This window comes from Carlito syrichta, unplaced genomic scaffold (genome assembly GCF_000164805.1).
Source record: "Carlito syrichta isolate Samal-C Ts95f unplaced genomic scaffold, Tarsius_syrichta-2.0.1 Scaffold306686, whole genome shotgun sequence".
Lineage (NCBI taxonomy): Eukaryota > Metazoa > Chordata > Mammalia > Primates > Tarsiidae > Carlito > Carlito syrichta.
In genome coordinates, this window is record NW_007250782.1 from 239,902 (window position 1) to 257,964 (window position 18,063).

The following is an 18,063-nucleotide window of genomic DNA, read 5'->3' on the forward strand; positions in this document are numbered from 1 at the left end:
ATACAAAAGGTATTTGAGTCTATTAGTAAATATGTTTTATTCCACATTGAAAAATTATTCTATACAAAAGTATGTGTTTTAGAGTTTATAAATTATGTATTCATGAGATGTTATTATGTAGCAATTCAAAATCACTTCCTGGATTGTTACTAACAATTAAGGTCATTAAAAACTAAAATTTTTTATTACTATTTGTACTTCTGTGTACAAAATGTACAAAAATGAATTTTTTTAAGAAAAGATTTTTTATAATCTCAATAAGTGAAAAAAATTAAGTTAATTTTTGTCCTAGGGTAAAATAATTGGTTATTCCAATTTTAAAAAGTGGGGGAATATAGGACAAAGACTGGGATTTAAGAAATTAATGGAGCCGGTGGCTTGGTGGCTCAGCCTGTAATCCTGTGCCTTTGGGAGGCTGAGGTGAGTGGATTGCCTGAGCCCGCGGGTTCGAGACCCACCTGAGCAACTTGGCGAGACTTCATCTCTACAATAAATCAAAAAATCAGCCGGGCATGGTAGCGTATGCCTGTAATTCTGGCTATTCCAAAGGCTGAGGCGGAAGGATCTCCGGAGCCCAGCAGGTCGAGGCTGCGGTAGCTGGGAGCGGCCACTGCACTCCTGTCTGGGCAACAGAGTGAGACTCCAACTCAAAAAAAAAAAAAAATAGAAATTAATGGAAGATCTAAGTAGGTCATGGAGAGTTCATGAAGAATGGGTCTTGTAAAGGGAGTTTTGTGTGTGATCTGATTGGCTGGTAGGGAAGGGACTTGCTTATACATTTTTCTTAGAATTGAGCATTGGTGTCAGTACCGGCATCCAGGACTGGAGTCTGGTCCTCTATGTTTGAGGCAACAAGGTTTTCCTAGAATTTTGATCTAGTCTTATGTTTAAAAATTGCAAAGGGTTTTTATTTTAATTATGAAATCTCCGTAAAAATTCTCAACCTTCTCTAAAGGAATATGTAATCAGATTCACGAAAATGACTCAAACAGATACTCTTGAATATTGGTTTCTGATTACTTTAAAATCAATGGACTTAGTAAACACCCATGACAACATCAAAAAACCTTATGGATTCATGAAACTGCTAACCAAAATCAAACAGAAAAGAATTAGCTTGGGGCTTAACTGATAAAGGATTATGATTTTATAGCTTTTATTCCAGTACTGCTTGTTCTTCACGTTAATGTCTTATTTTCTAAATGTAAGGAAACTCTTTTCTTTTAAGGTACCTACTGCTTACAATGATTTTGTAGAGCACACTTTTGTAGACAAATGTGGAAACATTTATTTTTTCTCCTTACCTGATTCCTCCAAAATTCTAAAACTATCCATGAGTATTTTTGGGGGTGGGGGGGAGTAAGAGTCTGCTGTCTTTATAACAGAATACATAACAGAAATACAACAAAAGTATTGGTTATGTTATCAAGGTTTTGAAATGTCATATTGAAGTTGTTTATAGACGTGTTTTATTATCTACCTGTAGACCTGACTGGATCCTAAATTCTTTTAGGTTCCTCAAATCCAGTTTTATCCCACGGAATTACTCAAAACAGAAACTGCTCTTTTCCAAAGCAATCTGCGGATTCAATGCAATCCACATCAAAATCCCATTGATATTTTCCCAGAAATAGAAAAGTCCACCCTAAGATTTATATGGAATGTCAAGGAGCCCTGAATAGTCAAAACAATCTTGAAAAAGAAGAGCAGAGCTGCAGGACTCATGATTTGTGACTTCAAATCTCAGCACAAACCTATAGTAATCAAAACAATGTGACACTGGCATAAAGACAAACATATAGAACAATGGAATGGAGTAGAGAGTCTAGAAATAAAGCCTTGAATATATGTTCACATGAGTTGACCAAGATCATTCAATGGGGAAGGGACAGTCTTTTCAACAAATGTGATGAGAAAATTGGATATCCACATGTAAAATAATGAAACTGCAACCTTGCCTAACATTGGTGCAAAAAGTAACTCAAAATGGAGCAAAGACTTAAATGTAAGATTAAAACTGTAAAACTCTTTGAACATAGGGCAGAATCTTCAGGGCATTTGATGTGGCAGAAATAACTCATACTTGCATGTCTAAGATAATGAGTGCCTCAAGGACTTTCTTTAAAAAAAAAAAAGACAGCCGGGCTTGGTGGCTCAGCCTGTAATCCTGCGCCTTTGGGAAGCTGAGGTGAGTGGATTGCCTGAGCCTGCGGGTTCGAGACCCGCCTGGGCAGCGAGACCTCATCTCTACAATAAAATCACAAAATCAGCCGGGCGTGGTAGCGCATGCCTGTAATTCCAGCTACTTGGAAGGCTGAGGCAGAAGGATCACCGGAGCCCAGCAGGTCGAGGCTGCGGTGGCCGGGAGCGGCCACTGCACTCCAGTCTGGGTGACAGAGTGAGACTCCAACTCAAAAAAAAAAAAAGACCACAAGAAATTCCTTCTTTGGACTGCAGTGACTCAGATCAGATGCCCTGGAAAGAACATTTGCCCAGGGATGGCATCTCTATCATGAACTGATGCGAGTTTGTTGACTTTAATCATTGATTGGAACTAGGGAACAAAGGAACTGTCTTCATCATGAAAGGGCTGACTTTTGTCAAGTGATTTTTCTGCATCTATTGAGGCAATCATGTGGGCTTTTTCCTCCTCATTCTATTATTGCAATGTTCATTTATTGAGTTTCTTATGTTAAACTATCATTGTTTTACTGGGATAAATTCCACTTAGTTGTGGTGCTTTGGAATTTTCTTTTTTTGTCTAATGATTTTTGCTCCTTTTTAAATTGTGGTGAAACGCACACTACATAAAGTTTACCATGTTAACCATTTTTTAGCATACAGTTCAGTGGAATTAAGCACATTAATAATCTTGTGCAAACATCACTATCATTCACTTCCATAAATCTTTTAATCTTGTAAAACAGCAACTCCATACTCTTTAAAGCAATAACTCTCCTTCTCCTTCCTCCATACCTCCTGGCAACTTCCATTTTATTTTTTGTCTCTATGATTTTTGACGACTATAACTATCTCATATAATGAAATAATACAGTATTTGTCTCATCTGACTGGCTTATTTCACTTAACGTAATATCCTCAAGATTATTCCAGGCAACCCCTTCGGGTCCCCTCCCACTGTGGGAGCTTTTCTGTCCTCTCAATAAATCCTCCTTTAAAAAAAAAAAGATTATTCCATCTTATAGCATGTGTCAGAACTTTCTTCCTTTTTCTTTCTTTCTTTCTTTTTTTTTTTTTTTGAGTTGGAGTCTCACTCTGTCGCCCAGGCTGGAGTGCAGTGGCATGCTCACAGCCACCACAGTCTCAACCTGCTGGGCTCAAGCAATCCTTCCTCCTTCCGCCTCAGCCTTCCAAGTAGCTGGAACGACAGGTGTGTGCTACCACTCCCGGCTTATTTTTTGATTTATTGTAGAGACAAGGTTTCACCAAGTTGCCCAGGCTGATCTCGAACCCCTGAGCTTAGACAATCCTCTTGCCTTGACCTCCCAAAGTACTGGGATTTCAGGCTTGAGCCATTGTGCCCCGCCTTCTTCCTTTTTCAAGCTGAATATTATTCCCTCTTATGAATATTCTATATATTATTCATTTATGTACTGATGGACACTTGGGTTCTTTTGTGTTTTACCTATTGTGAATAGTGTTGCTATGAATATGAGTATATAAATATCTCTTCAAAACCCTGCTTTCAATTCTTTTAGGTATATATTCGGGAGTAGAATTGCTGAATTATATGTTAAATTTTTTGAAGAACTCTTGCCATGTTTTTTACAGCAGCTGTGTCATAGTTGTTGAAATTTTTTTGCTAGTATTTTGTTGAGGATGTTTGTGTCTATATTTATAAGAGGTAGTCATCTATAGTTTTCTTTTTTATGATGTCCTTGTCCTTCAGTTTCAGGATAGTGTTGGTGCACCACAAGCTTTTCAAGGAACTTAATTTGTTGATTTAGATTCACATTTGCCCCTGAAAAATTCACCATGTTCTACTACACATCTGATTCCAATTACAAATTATTTTTTCTCCTGTCCCTTGGCTGTTGGAGCCAAAGAATAAGTTCCATGTTGTTCCTGGAGCTGCTCATCCTTGAACCATTTGACAGTTACCTTTAGAAGTTCACCCAGAGCCGGGCTCGGTGGCTCAGTCTGTAATCCCAATACTTTGAGAGGCTGAGGTGAGTGGATTGCCTGAGCCCGCGGGTTCGAGACCAGCCTGGGCAACTTGGCGAGACCTCATCTCTACAATAAATCAAAAATTAGTCAGGCATGGTAGCACACACCTGTAGTTCTGTCTACTTGGAAGGCTGAAGTGGAAGAATTGCCGGAGTCTAGCAAGTCAACGCTGGGATGGCCATGAGTGTGCCACTGCACTCCAGCCTGGGTGATGGAATGAGACTCCAGCTCAAAAAAAAAAAAAAGTTCACCTGGCCCTTGAGGATTCCCTCATGTCTAGGTGCACCACCCCCAGATAACTTGGGAGTCTAATGGAATCAGTGGAAAAGTTGAGGGTCTAAGTGTTCTTTTGTAGGGTTCTGAGGTATGGATGGCATTGATGGAGGACTTTCATCTGCAGGGACCCCCTGAACACTACCACTAGTGAGGCACAGCAAAATAAGATGCACACTGATCCCTTGAGCTTATTTGATCCCTGAAGGGCTTGTCTTCAGAAGACAGCCCTGGCTAGGCATGGTGGACCACACCTGTAAGCCCAGCACTTTGGGACGTTGAGACGGGAGGATGGCTTGAGCGCAGGATTTTGAGGCCAGCCTAGGCAACATAGTGAGACCTTGTCTCTAGAGAAAGTCAAAAGAATTAGCCAGGTGTGGTGGTGCACACCTGTAATTCCAGTTACTTGGGAGGCTGAGGTGAGAGGATCACCTGAGCCCAGGAGGTCAGGGCTGCGATAAACCATGGTCGCACCATTGCACTCCAGCCTGGGCAATAGAGTGAGAAAGAAAGAAAGAAAAGGGTTGGGGGGAAGCCCTAAAGACTTGCCAAAGCTAAAGTGCCGCCCCCTGTTGGTGGTGAAGTGGAGGTGGTGGAGGCAGAGCTGGCGCCTTCCTGACACCTGGGTGGTCCACTCTCCATTTATCAGCAGGACTTTATAGGATGACTTAAGCAAGGCCCACTTGGGACGCCAGGTGTCGCCATATTCTACCTGGATGCTGAGAGAGTGAGCACAAGTCATTCTTTCCTCCCAATGTTCCCCCAAGCATCCTCACCCTCCCCATCCCCGCCTCCTTCACCCAACTCCAGTTCTACACGGTCCAATGCTGTGGAGATGCTTGTCCCCCCGAGTCTTCCTCCCTCCCTGCCTAACCCACCTGCTGTTCAAAGATCGCGCCTCACAGCTCTGCAGTCAGCGTGTATTTCAAGCAGAAACTGGAAGACTGGTTGTGCAATCTTTATCTCAGTCTGGGGTTCAGGACCCAGACTTTGCAGCTAGACCACCTTAAGGTGAACTCAAGTCTGCCTGTCACCATCATGGGATCCAGTAAAAGTCACCTTGCCTTTTGAGTCTCAGTTTTCTCGTTTGGCCTGTGGGGACTGTCCTTACATTGTTATGGCAGGGACTTCAGGTGGAGGCCCTCGGCAGTTGATCCCTGAGTGTTTCGCTGTTTCATTGAATGTGCTTCCTGTGTCACAAGTAGAATGCACGTGTCACTGCAGATCATGGTCCCAAGGGACTGGAAACTGCAACCTTGGGGCTCTGATCTTGGCCAATGTTCAAGTGGGATTTGAGACTTGGGGCAGAGGATACAAAAAATGGGCAGGGTCTCCGGTCTGTGTTAGTTTCCTAACGAATTACCACAAACTTCATAGCTTAAAACTACACACTTTTATTATGGCTCTGGAGGTCATAAGTCTGACATGGTTGGCAGGTCCAGAGTTTATAGCGGACAAGTTGAGTCTTTGCCTCCTTCAGTTTCTTTTCTTTTCTTTCTTTCTTTCTTTTTTCTTTTTTTTTTTTTTTTGAGTTGGAGTCTCACTCTGTTGCCCAAGCTGGAGTGCAGTGGCACGATCACAACCACTGCAATCTCGACCTGCTGGGTTCAGGCAATCCTTCCACCTCAGCCTTCCAAGTAGCTAGAACTACAGGTGCGGGACACCTGGCTAATTTTTTTATTTATTGTAGAGATGAGGTCTCTCCAAGCGGCCCAGGTCTCAAACCCCTGGACTCAGGCAATCCTCTTGCCTCAGCCTCTCAAAGTGCTGAGGTTACAGGCTTGAGCCATTGCACCCGGCCGGCCTCCTAGAAACTGTTTCTAGAAGCTGTTTGCATTCCATGGCTTGTGGCCACATCACTCCAGTCTGTGCTTCTGTGGTCACATGGCCTCCTCCTTTTTTGTCTGTGTCTAATGTCTTCACCTGTCTCTTATAAGGACAACTTTTATTCCATCGAGCCTACCCGATAATCCAAGATAATCTCCCCATCTCAAATTCCTTACCTAAATTACATCTGCAAAAACCCTTTCCCCATGTAAAGTAACATTGTGTGTATCAGCAGCTCACTTCTTTTTATTGTGAGGAAGGGTCTGTTGTATAGATGTGCTACAATCTATCTCTCCATCCACCTGCTGAAGGACATTGGGTTGTTTCCACTTTTTCTCTATATGAATGTTATTATGAACATAAATGCACATGTTTTTATGTGAACATATGTTTTCATTTCTCTTGGGTAAATGCATAGGAGTAGAATTGCTGGGCTGTATGAAAAGTGTATAAAAGTCCAGGCAAATTACATCTTAGTATTATTATGGAAATAGTTTTGACTTTGTGGACTATTTAAAGGACTTGAGGGCCTTTGGTGTTCCTGAACCACACTTTTCTTGTGAGTTTAATTTATTTCTATGATGGAATAGTTTCAAAATTATACAACAGCTACAAAAATAATGCAAGCTCTTTTTCTTTTTTCCATAACCATTTGAGAGTAAGTTACAGACATGATGTTCCCTGATCTCTAAATACATTAGTGTGTACTTAACTCCAAGTAAGAATATTCTCGTATATATCCATAATGCCATCATAAAAATCAGCAAATTAGTCCTGATACATTACTACTATTTAATCTACAGTCACCATCCAAATTCCAGTAATTGGGAATTCAAAATGTCTTTTCTCCTACTCAGTTTTCCTATTTTCTTTTTTCTTTTCTTTTTTTTTTTTTTTTTTTAGTCGGAGTCTCACTCTGTCGCCCATACTGGAGTGCAGTGGCCACTCCTGGCTACCGCAGCCTCCACCTGCTGAGCTCCGGCGATCCTTCTGCCTCAGCCTTCTGAGTAGCCGGAATTACAGGTATGCGCTACCACAGCCGACTGATTTTTTGATTTATTGTAGAGATGAGGTCTTGCTGCCCAGGCAGATCTCGAACCCGCGGGCTCAGGCAATCCACTCACCTCAGCCTCCCAAAGGCGCGGGATTACAGGCTGAGCCACCGAGCCCGGCAGTTTTCCTGTTTTCTACACAGAATCAGACGTGCGCACGTGCACAACACGTATACACACATACACGTATATGTTTCCCTGCCTCTGAGAGGACCTAGAAGTGTTAATTTACCAGCAAGAAGGAGCATGTCTAGTTCCCAGAGTTTGGTTTCTATGTACAATATTCAAGATCAGTAGCAACATATAAAAGAAATTCTGGACACATGAAAAGGCAACTCCATGAATGTAGGGGCTTCTAGTCTCTTTAAAATTTGGAAAGATTAGCCGGGCTCAGTGGCTCAGCCTGTAATCGTGCGCCTTGGGAGGCTGAGGTGAGTGAATTGCCTGAGCCCGCAGGTTCGAGACCTGCCTGGGCAACTTGGCGAGACCTTATCTCCACAATAAATAAAAAATCAGCCGAGTGTGGTAGCGTGCGCCTGTAGTTCCAGCTACTTGGAAGGCTGAGGCGGAAGGATCGCTGGAGCCCAGCAGGTCGAGGCTGCGGTGGCCAGGAGTGTGCCAGTGCACTCCAGTCTGGGCAACAGAGTAAGACTCCAACTCAAAAAAAAAAAAAAAAAATATATATATATATATATATATGGAAAGATATACCCCACTTTCCAGAAGGGGAGGCTGCCGCTTTTCTTTTCCACTCGAAAAGTTTTAGGAACCCAGTTGAATTACATGCAGATTTACTGGGTGTCAGAACTGCACAGACATGGGAAAAGGCAGAGAAAGGCAATCAGGGTGGAAAAGCACACACAGCTCCAAACTCTGGGGAAAAATCTAAGTTGCAAACATCTAAATAATAATGTATGGCTGTTATTATTTATATATCATTTATTATAATAATTTATGGTTATTATTTATCCAATCTTTAGCCTACAAGATGTTTCTGTGTGTCTTCTTTTGATTGCCTCAAAAGACAAGCATAAAGGTGTTAGGTTGTAGACATGTAGAGAATACACATAGTCAGCTGAATCTCTGTTGTTAAGTCTTGACTTTTTTTTTCTTACAAACCCTTGTGTCAAGGGCTGTCTTTCAATAGATTGCAGTGAGGGTACTGCTCTGCTACATACGAAATCCTGACCCAGAAGCAGGTCATCTACGAGTGATTTAGCACCAGGTTCCCCGCAAATGAAGTCTTTTACTTTCTAGAAAACTAAAATTTATTTAAGAAAATCTCACTTGTAAACATTTATCCCATTTACATTCACCTAATGTACTTATTTTCAACAATTACACATACATTGCTTATGATCACAGAAATACTAGAGCCAGTCATGATTTCAAGCTATATTTTTGGTAATCATTTTTACAACACCTGACAGAACTTTAAAATTAATTATATGACCCTGAATTATACCCCACAATTTCAAAATAAAAATTAAAAGAGGAAAAAAAATATATGGTGTTTTTGTTTTGTTTTGCCAAGAACTGAAAAGATACAGCTGTTTTCATTAGCAATGCTAAATGAGTCAACAATGCTCCATCAGTGTTACTTATCAGTGTTACACAAAGATAGAACATTCTGTTTTTAGGCTGGTTTATAGTTTTATAATCTTTGTGTCAATCCTGATAGCTTAAAACATCTAGCAGGGACATGTATAAAACATCTAGCAGGGACATATATAAACCTGTCTAACCAGTACAACCAGGCAAAAAATATACTGACAATTCCAAAGACATTTTTATATTTATGCTATCAACAAACGTACAACCAGCTTAGTTATGAAATATATAGCTAAGTTACATAAATTAGAAGGCATGTGAGATATTTAGTATATTTTTTACAAATTACTTGATTTAAGTGATTAATTTGTCCCTTTTAGGCAATATAACTGTCATATATGTGTTACACCTAGACATAAAAACATAAAATCAGACAAGTAAAAGTGAAGATCTTACAGTTTTTATTTTAAAGTTTTAGTCATGAGTAAAGCATAATAATATATATTCATGTTTTACAGACAGTTGAATTTAAGTTATATTTCTGACAAAATGGAACACGGCTAAACAAACTTTAAGATTTTTTCAATTGTCCTGATAGGTAATCTAATAAAGGCTGTGGACTAAATTTTGAGTAAAACAGTTAGTGCCAGATACCAATGTACTGGATCAGAGAAAGAAGAGTTAACTGAAAATGAGACAAAATTACTTGAGGGGGCTTAAAAGATATGAGTTATTTGGAAATGTCTCTAGGATACTCTCTAGGTCTCAATTACTTGTCCTTGAAGATAAGAGTGTTGCCTTTCCCTCTAGTGTAGAGAGAGGGCATTTTACATGGGAACTTCATCTTTTGCTTTAAAGGAATAGCAGGAAGGTCAAAATGATTTTTTTTGCTACCTGCTGTTTTTCAAGTGTTTACTTAAACAGTCAATACCACAGAAGAGTTGAGGAGCTTGGTAGAAAAAAGTTTAGCTTAGAGAAGGATGAAGAGGAGCTGTAGGAGATGGAGGGGAGGGCCCTGGAGATGAGAGTCTCAGTTAGCCTTGAGACAGTAGCTGACAGGGAGGCAAATTTAATCCAGAATTGGCTGGGCTTGATGGTTCGGCCTGTAATCCCAGCACTTTGGGAGACCAAGGCAAGTAGACTGCCTGAGCCCACGGGTTTGAGACCAGCCTGGGCAACTTGGCAAGATCTCGTCTCTACATTAAAAATAAAAAAGTAGCCAGGTATGGTAGTGTGCGTCTGTGGTTCTGGCTACCCGGAAGACTGAGGTAGAAGGCTCACCAGAGCCCAGCGGGTCGATGCTGGGGTAGCAGTGAGCATGCCACTGCACTCCAGCTTGGGCGACAGAGTGAGACTCCAACTAAAAATAAATAAATAAATAAATCCAGAATGCACTTAGAAGCTTTGCGGAACAAACTGAAGTATACCTCTTACTCAGACTTTTTAGTTTTGGGATCACAGTCTTCTGGTTTAGCCCTGAAAGACAAGTTTGGGGGCTGGGCTTGGTGGCTCAGACTGTAATTCCTTTGGGAGGCCGAGGCCAGTGGATTACCTGAGCCTGTGGGTTCGAGACCAGCTTGGGCAACTTGGAGAGACCTTATCTCTACAATAAGTAAAAAATTAGCTGGGCATTGTATCATGCGCCAGTAGTTTCGGCTACTTGGAAGGCTGAGGCGGAAGGATCGCCAGAAGTCCAGCAGGTCAATGCTGGGGTGGCCATGAGTGTGCCATGGCACTCCAGCCTGGACGACAGAGTGAGATTCCAACTCAAAAAAAAAAAAAAGACAAGTTTGGGGAACTCAAAAATTTCCCTAGGATGGCAATTGAGGATCCAAACTACTACATGCATTGATTTTAAAACACTCATGAGAGAGGACCATGATTTTCAAACATATAGCAGCTGGGGTCACAAAAGGGAAAACACTGTTGTGATCTTGGAAATTTTGGAATCCTGTTCTGTTCCTTATTAATCTCCAAAGATGTTCAGAAACAGAGAAGAAAAACCAATCAACAACCAAAAGTATTAAGGGTAGAAAAACAGCTCAGAATAAACCTGAGCAGAGACCAGAAAAATTCTCACCAGGAGCAGAAAGATGAACTGTCTTTGTACCAGAAAGGAGTTGCCAGAAAAGACATAAAGTCTTGATGGCCCCAGAAAGGATGCAAGGTCCTTTCTTAAGGCACACTTAACACACCAGACCTGGAAGAGCCAACAGGGAGAAGCTACCAAAGGAGGGAGCTAGACCGGAGAGGAGATTTGCAGGGCAGGACACAGTGATCCGTGGAAGTAGAGAGAAGAAAGGCCTCAATTGTGGTATCTCTCCAGAGTCTTGAGTGTTGCCAATTTCCTCTGAAGAAAAACTTGCCTCAGAGTCATTTCTGACACCAGACTGTGCCAACCTAAATAAAGACAATAGAGAAAAATATCTCCTAATAGAATGAGTATATTTGGAAGTGAGCAAAAAAATATTATCATCTGGGAAGTACAGGCATGGCAGCCATAGGTGCATCCAAAGAGGGAAAGGTAAGGAAAGGTTTTCTGGCAAAAAGAGATGTTCACATAAGCTGCTTGGAAATGGAGTTCATTGGTTCCCAAGGCCCAAAACTAGAGATGCCATGCCAGGACAAATGTTCTCTCAAGAGCAACCGATCTGAATCTGGGTAGCGCTAACGAAAGAATTCCTTGAGGGGTTAATATAGAGGCCCTGCAACCGCCCTTATCGTAGGCAAGCACGGTGAGCTCTCCTCCTTCATATGTTCCTGGCTCCAATTTGACTGTATTTGGCAGAAGTTATTTCATCCTGGTATCTGGAACTTTCCACAGCAGAAAAACATGGGTGTGGGGAAGAGGTCTTTCGAAAGAACAATGGAGCCCCCACGCGGGGGTCCCTGGGGACAACGGGAGACATGTTCCTGTTGGTTTCTGGGGGAGGACAGAGGACCAGCCCCGCGGAAGCCCCTGCACCCCTCCCACCATGGTTGTCCAGGAGCCCCTCCCCAGCACCTGTGTACTAGGCTTTGGGGTGCATTACCCCAGCTGAGAGAAGTCTGCCCTTGTAGTTGGGAGGGAGGAGGGTGCAGGCAGGAAGGCTGGACGGCTAGGCCCCTCATGGAAGAGGGTCCAACGACCCTAGGCCCAGGGGCCATGCCTCAGTTTCTCTCCCAGACCTCTGACTCCAGAGAAGGGAGAGGGCAGTGCACACCCACTGTGACAGCTGAACACCTCCGTGGAGAGATCAAGGGAGGCGACTACAGGAAGGTGAGTCCAGGCCTCCGACTACTACTCCCGGTTCTCACCCAGTGCCCAGGGATCTGCGCACCCCAAGTAGCGCCCACTGCTGCCTGGATCCAACCCGGGAGAGCTGGTGAATCGGTTCCCTCAAGTTTGCTTTCTCCCGGCCTCGGGCACCCGACTCGGGTCCCCACCGCGGCCAGTCTCACCCGTGCCCAGGAAAGGGTGGCGGGCGGCCCAGTCCGGGACCACCTGGAAGCCTGTGCCAGGTTCCGGGATCACCTACGTCCCTCACTCCGGCGCCCACAACCTCAGCCACAGCCGTCCTGAACCAGGCGGCTGGAGAAGTTCTGCATCCACACCGTGCCCTCCCGCCTGTGCCTCTCTCTGCAGAAGGGGCCACACCGCGCCTTCTCCAGGTCCTGGTCGGCGGCCTCGGACCCATTGCGACATCCGGGTCCCATCCTCCCCCCATGCAGAGATGTCACCAGCGTCCCCTCCACCAGGTGCACTGCAGCGGGGCCAACACTGGGACACACGCGGCACCACGTGGCTGCACGTTCCCGCAGGCCTCCTGCGCAAGCGCAAACAACGGCGGCTCCTCAGGCCTGCCCAGCCTGGGCTAAACCAAACAGGCCTCGGATCCCACTGTGGCTGTGGGCTGCAGGGCCGCCCACCTGAGGAATATCACAAGAACCCACGTTCATAAAACTGTGACAGTTGGCATGAAGGAATAAAAAGGGTGTGAGGGTGGAATGATGGGGGAGGAGAGCCTGGCCCAGGAAACTTCTAGGCCAAGGCCTGGATCAAGGGCGGAGTCATCCAGGAAACGGGGTGTTCTAGACGAGGGAACATCTGCAAAGCCCAGGGGTAGGGAGGGTGGGGCACACAGGTTGGGTGCAGCAGGAGTGGGGAAGGGTGGCTCTGTGGGGGCAGTAGGACCAGACAGGACCCTAAGGAGCAGGGGCAAACCAGGGGTGTGAGGTGTAGGTTGGACATGTTCCTATGCAGATTTAATCCTTTCAGGGAGAAGAAAGCAAGGAGACCAGGCCAGAGGCCCTGACCTGCAGCCAAGGAGGTGAAGAGAAGGGAGGGGGGACAGTGCAGAGTGGGGAGGACATCCCACGTGACTGCCACCCTCCCTAGTTTGGGGACTAGTGCTCCTCTCCAGGCTCCTTCTAGGCTTCCAGGTGAGCAGGGGGGTTTCTTCAGGTGGATGCATTTTCTATGCAGCACGGGCTGGGGGATGTTTAGGCCCTTGTGCTCACGGCATTTGGGAGTCTTGGCAAATGCAGATCGGCCTCACAGTTCCGAGGGCCTGTTGCGTCTGCCCTGCTTGACTCACTCCTTGGGACTCGAGGACTGGATGGGGGGCAGACAGGGTTGATACCTCCCATCCCCCATGCCCCCCACTATGGTGCTGCTGCAGCCCCCTGGATGCCCACAGTGTGACCTGGGTCTGCTCTGGAGCTCCTGTGCTCCCAGGATCATCCTCCACAATGGAAGAGGGGGTGGGGAGTCAAGAGAAAAACCCACCCCTGTGTCCTTGTCCTCAGTGGGTCAATGCTGAGGCCCCAGTGATTGTGCCTCCATTTCTCACCATGGCGACCTCCATGAGGAGCAAACTCACTGGCATCTCTTTCCTCCCCACTTCCTCACCTGTGTGTCCTGGGATCATCCCCAGTAAACCCTCTGCACCCTCGTTCTGGTTGGCCCTGCGCACTGTGGTAAGCCCAGGGTTGTCTGGCATTTGTGTGTTGGGGACCCTGGCGTGGGGGTGTCAGGAGTGTGTCCTCCAGTGCACCCACCCAGGCAGGCTGCTCAGCCCGGCACCCTGGAATGGCTACTGTTCTCCCATCAGTTCTCTTTCTGACTGAACTCTCCAGAGAGGGATCTGCAGCTGGCAAGTATCCTGGATAATACAGATGGAAGACAAGGCTTTAGGAGGCAGGGCCAGGTCAGGGGCTGAGCTGCTAATGGGTGAACAGAAGGGCTGTCCAAGAACCCTAGGGTTGGAGGAAGGCTCTACCAGGCATCAACTCAATGTGTTTATTCGAAACAGGACGGGAAAGAGCCAGAACCTGGCTCAGCAGGGCCCCGGACCCCACAGACTCTGGTGGTCTCAGGCGGGCTGCAGGAAGGCAGATGCCCAGAGCAGAGTGAGGAAAAACAAAGAGGAGTCTGGCCTAGGCACCTCACCATGGGCCATCAACTTCTGGATCCAGGCGAAGTGCTGGCTGACGTTGGTGTAGACACCAGGTCGATTGGGCCGACCACAGCCCACTCCCCAGCTCACGATTCCAACCTGGTACCACAGTCCCCCCTTGTTGCAGGCCAAGGGTCCACCTGAGTCACCCTGGAGAGCAGCGTGGGTGAGCACAGCCTGGGGGGGGGGGTTGGGGGAACAAAACTGGGGAGGGCAGGAGGGCTTGGGGCTCAGCAGACTGAAGATAAAGTCACCTACTCCCCTGGCAGCAATTGAGCCTTTGAGTTTCTGCATCTACAAAGTGGGGGCAGAAATCTCTCCTTCCCAGCATCATGAGGTTCCAGTGAGGCCCAGGATGGAGGCTGTTTTCAGGCCTGGGGCTAAGGTGTGGGAGGGACACTCACCAAACAGGCGTCCTTGCCACCCTGAGCATCACCAGCGCAAATCATGTCTCCCCAGATGTCCAAGCGGAAGTCGGGTCGTCGGTACAGGTGGTTGCACATTATGTTGTTTATGATAGCAACCTGTACTTCCTGGAGGGTGTAGGGAGGTGGCAGTTCTGTGGGGTGGAGAGACAAAAAGGTGGTAGCTTGAGTCCCTCTCTAGGGAAAGAGGTGTAGGCTGTGGGAGAGGAGGAACTAGGGTACCCACAGTGCCTGACGACACCCAGCTCCAGTCCAGCACCCAGCACTTCAGAGGTGCTCGACAATATCACAGAAGGACCCAGAGTATGGACAGGCTGTCAGAGCTCCCCGAGACTTAGCTTTCCTATCTGTAGAATGGAGACTATAGCCTCTGCCCCAAACAGTGCAGAGATTCCTTAGGGAAAGCATGTTGGGTGAGGGGCCAGGGCAGCTGAGATGGTGGAAGAGGAGCCTGCCTGGCTGAGCAAAAGTGCCAGGCCAGGTCAGGCATCCCAGGCTCTTCTACCTCAGTAGCATGACTGACACGGTGCTGTGAAGGCTCCTTTAGGAATGCTCTCCCACCTCTGGCAAGGCACCAAGGAGGTGTCAGAGCCTGCGTGCACCCACATCTGTCCAGTTCCTAGTTGGATCCCCACCAGGACCTTATCCTGCATAGACGACAGGAGGAGCCAGCAGGAGGCAGCACTTCCTGTGCGCTGGGGCTCCCCTACACCCTTGGGAATTGAGCTCCTCAGAACTATGTGTGATGGGGAGTCCAGCCTGGGCTTGGTGGGCCCACCTGTCAGCCTTGGACTGGGAGAGGAGTACCCCATGGCAGCCTGGCTGGGCCCCTTGGCTTGTGCCCACGCAGCCTTTGCAGCAAGGCTTCTTCTAGATGAATGGAAAGGACCACAACTCTAGAGAGAGGCATTCGTAGTGCTGAGTTTTCTACTCCCCAGCCTACCCCAGGTGTGGACCTTGGGGACACCCCATTCCCTCTCTGAGCCCATGGACCCTGCTTCTCCCCATTGCTAGTTCTAGGACCTTGACCTTTTCCACAATCCTCTCAGATTTCTCATCAGTAAATGGCTACAGAACCTTCCCAGCTTCATTCCTAGGTAAGCTCAGGAGGAAGAGAGTTCTGGCCTTGCTCACTCCTGAGCCCCCATGCCTTGAACAGGGCAGAGCACACAGCATGTCGAGAGGCACCGTTGCTCTTACTATTATTGTCACAGGATGATGCAGGATGCCCGGGCCAGGGGGCAGTGAAGGGACATGCCAGGCACAGGAATCCTGTCTGGGGTTTGCCGGCCACCAGGTACCCAGCATTCTCATATTTAGCTAAGGAGTCAGCAGGTGCTAGGTCAGGCCAGCCTGAGGACCCCGAGGGGATTCAGGGAGGAGAAGAGCTGGGAGGAGCATGGCTTGGACATTTCCAGGAGAGAGATGGGCTCAGCTCTCCAGGAGCATCAGCCAGAGCTAGGGTGGGTGCAGGAGGATTGGAGAGGCCAGCAGTGGGAGCTGAATGACTGGGGATGGGGAAGGGATGTGGGCAGTTTCCAGAAGGGAGAGAACCGGGTGTCTGGTTCCTGCCCTTGCAGGCAGGAGCAAGAGTAGAAAGCAGGTGGGGAGAGAGTGCTGCGCAGGCCGGCACAAAGGGCTCAGGCTATTTCCCCAGACCAAGGAGGTAGAAACAGATGGAGGAGGATAGTGCCCCCCATACCCCTCTGTCCCCAGCCTCACCTACATCTTCTTCGATGTCCCCCCAGCCGGTCACCCAGCAGTCTGTTCGGTTCTGGAACTCGGATGTGGAGGCCAGCAGACAGATGGGACGGACGGAACTACTGTAGGCGGCTGCTTTTGACAGCCTCACCATGGCGATGTCATAGGGCGAAGTCAACAGGTATTTGGGGCTCAGATAGATATGTGACACCCAGTAGCGATTGTAGTAGGCCTCCAGGCTCCATAAAGGTGGATTGGCAGTCAGCTGACCAAACTGAACTGACCAATCAAAGGGATTAGCAGAGCTGGCATGGAGGAAAGAGCAGTCAGGGGCCCTGGAAGGAGGGTTGATCCCCTGAACACACCCAAGACTAATCCATGAGGTGAGACTGTAGGGTTGCTACTACTTTCTCACTTGGGATGCCCATTGGCAAGTCCTTGTCATGGTCCAAGAGCCCCCTGTATAAATGAGAGAGCCCAGGAAGCCAAACTAACATCTCAGAACCTGGGGACCGTGGAGGTGGAGAAGGGTGGGTTTCTTGTCACCTCCCAGAGCTGTGCTAAGGGTACATGAATTGAGCTAGTCCTCCAGTGGGAACCCCATGTAGCCCAAAGAGGAATGAGCAGGTGCGCCAGGAGCAGTAGGGGGTGCTCAGCAGAATGGAGTTAACACAGCTGCCCTGTGGTGTTAGCACAGACCAACTCGATACCCGCAAGGTACCTCACCTCAGCTCAGTCCTCCACCAGCTGCTGGGCACATCCACCCTGAGGTGGAGTGAAGGTGGGCAGTACAGAGGGTAGTGTCATTTGGGTTACAAGAAAAGCAGTAGAATATACCCAAAGGAGAATTGAAAGGTTCTAAAAGAACATTCTGGAAGAATTTGAACAGGGTTTTCTCCAGGACCACCAAAGGAAACACGAGGGTGTAACCAGCTGCAGGGGAACCTGGGGCTCAGGAGAACACCTGGCCTAATCCCCATGCAAGATGTGTGCAGTTCAAAGTCCAGTGGTACCCACGCCCACACCCAGACTCACTCTTTGAAACAGTGCGCTGCGGTGAGCACCCAACGGTGGCTGAGCAGGCTGGCTCCGCACTGGTGGATACCCCAAAACCGCAGGCTCCCCTGCCATGGCCAGCGCCTGATCTCCGCGTCGCCTCCACCCACCACGCGTGCAGTTTGGGTCCGGTAGCCGCAGGGCTCTGGACGGCCAGTCGTACCCGCAGCTGAGCTGCAGCAGGCAGTCCCCGACCCCCACCCCACCCCGGGCTTGCCCCGAGATTGCCGCGCGCCCATGCCAGGGTCCCGCTCGCGTGCTGGGCTCATGTCCAGGAGGAAGAAAGTGACACCGGGGACCCTTCCCAGGGGATCCTCAGGAGCCGCCCCTCCCCCAGGGCCGTCAGTTACTTTCCCCCAGGGTCGAGCTCTGGATCCCGGGAGAGCAGCCGCCGAGGCGGCCTGTGCCCCGGCCCAGCTGCCCCGCGCGGCGAGCGCGGCGCGTGCTGGCCGCCTTACCTGACCACAGATCCGTTTCCCGCCACTCTGGGGGGGACAAGAAGGTGAGCTCCGCGGCCCCCCCGCGCCGCGTCCTCCCCACGCTCCCCAGCCG

At 47.7% G+C, this 18,063-nt stretch overlaps 1 protein-coding gene across 1 annotated transcript in view; it reads right to left on the reverse strand.

Annotated features, from left to right (window-relative positions):
* Window positions 1-14,245: 14,245 nt before the first annotated feature.
* PRSS21 (protease, serine 21) overlaps window positions 14,246-18,063 on the reverse strand; it is a 6,552-nt gene continuing 2,734 nt past the window's right edge. Inside the window, exons 2-6 of the mRNA XM_008063255.1 lie at window positions 17,862-17,996; window positions 17,491-17,656; window positions 16,477-16,760; window positions 14,734-14,888; window positions 14,246-14,479 (exon numbers count right to left, since the gene is read on the reverse strand). Of these exons, the coding sequence (XP_008061446.1) occupies window positions 14,246-14,479; window positions 14,734-14,888; window positions 16,477-16,760; window positions 17,491-17,656; window positions 17,862-17,996 (974 nt within the window). The remainder of the gene's footprint in view (window positions 14,480-14,733; window positions 14,889-16,476; window positions 16,761-17,490; window positions 17,657-17,861; window positions 17,997-18,063) is intronic.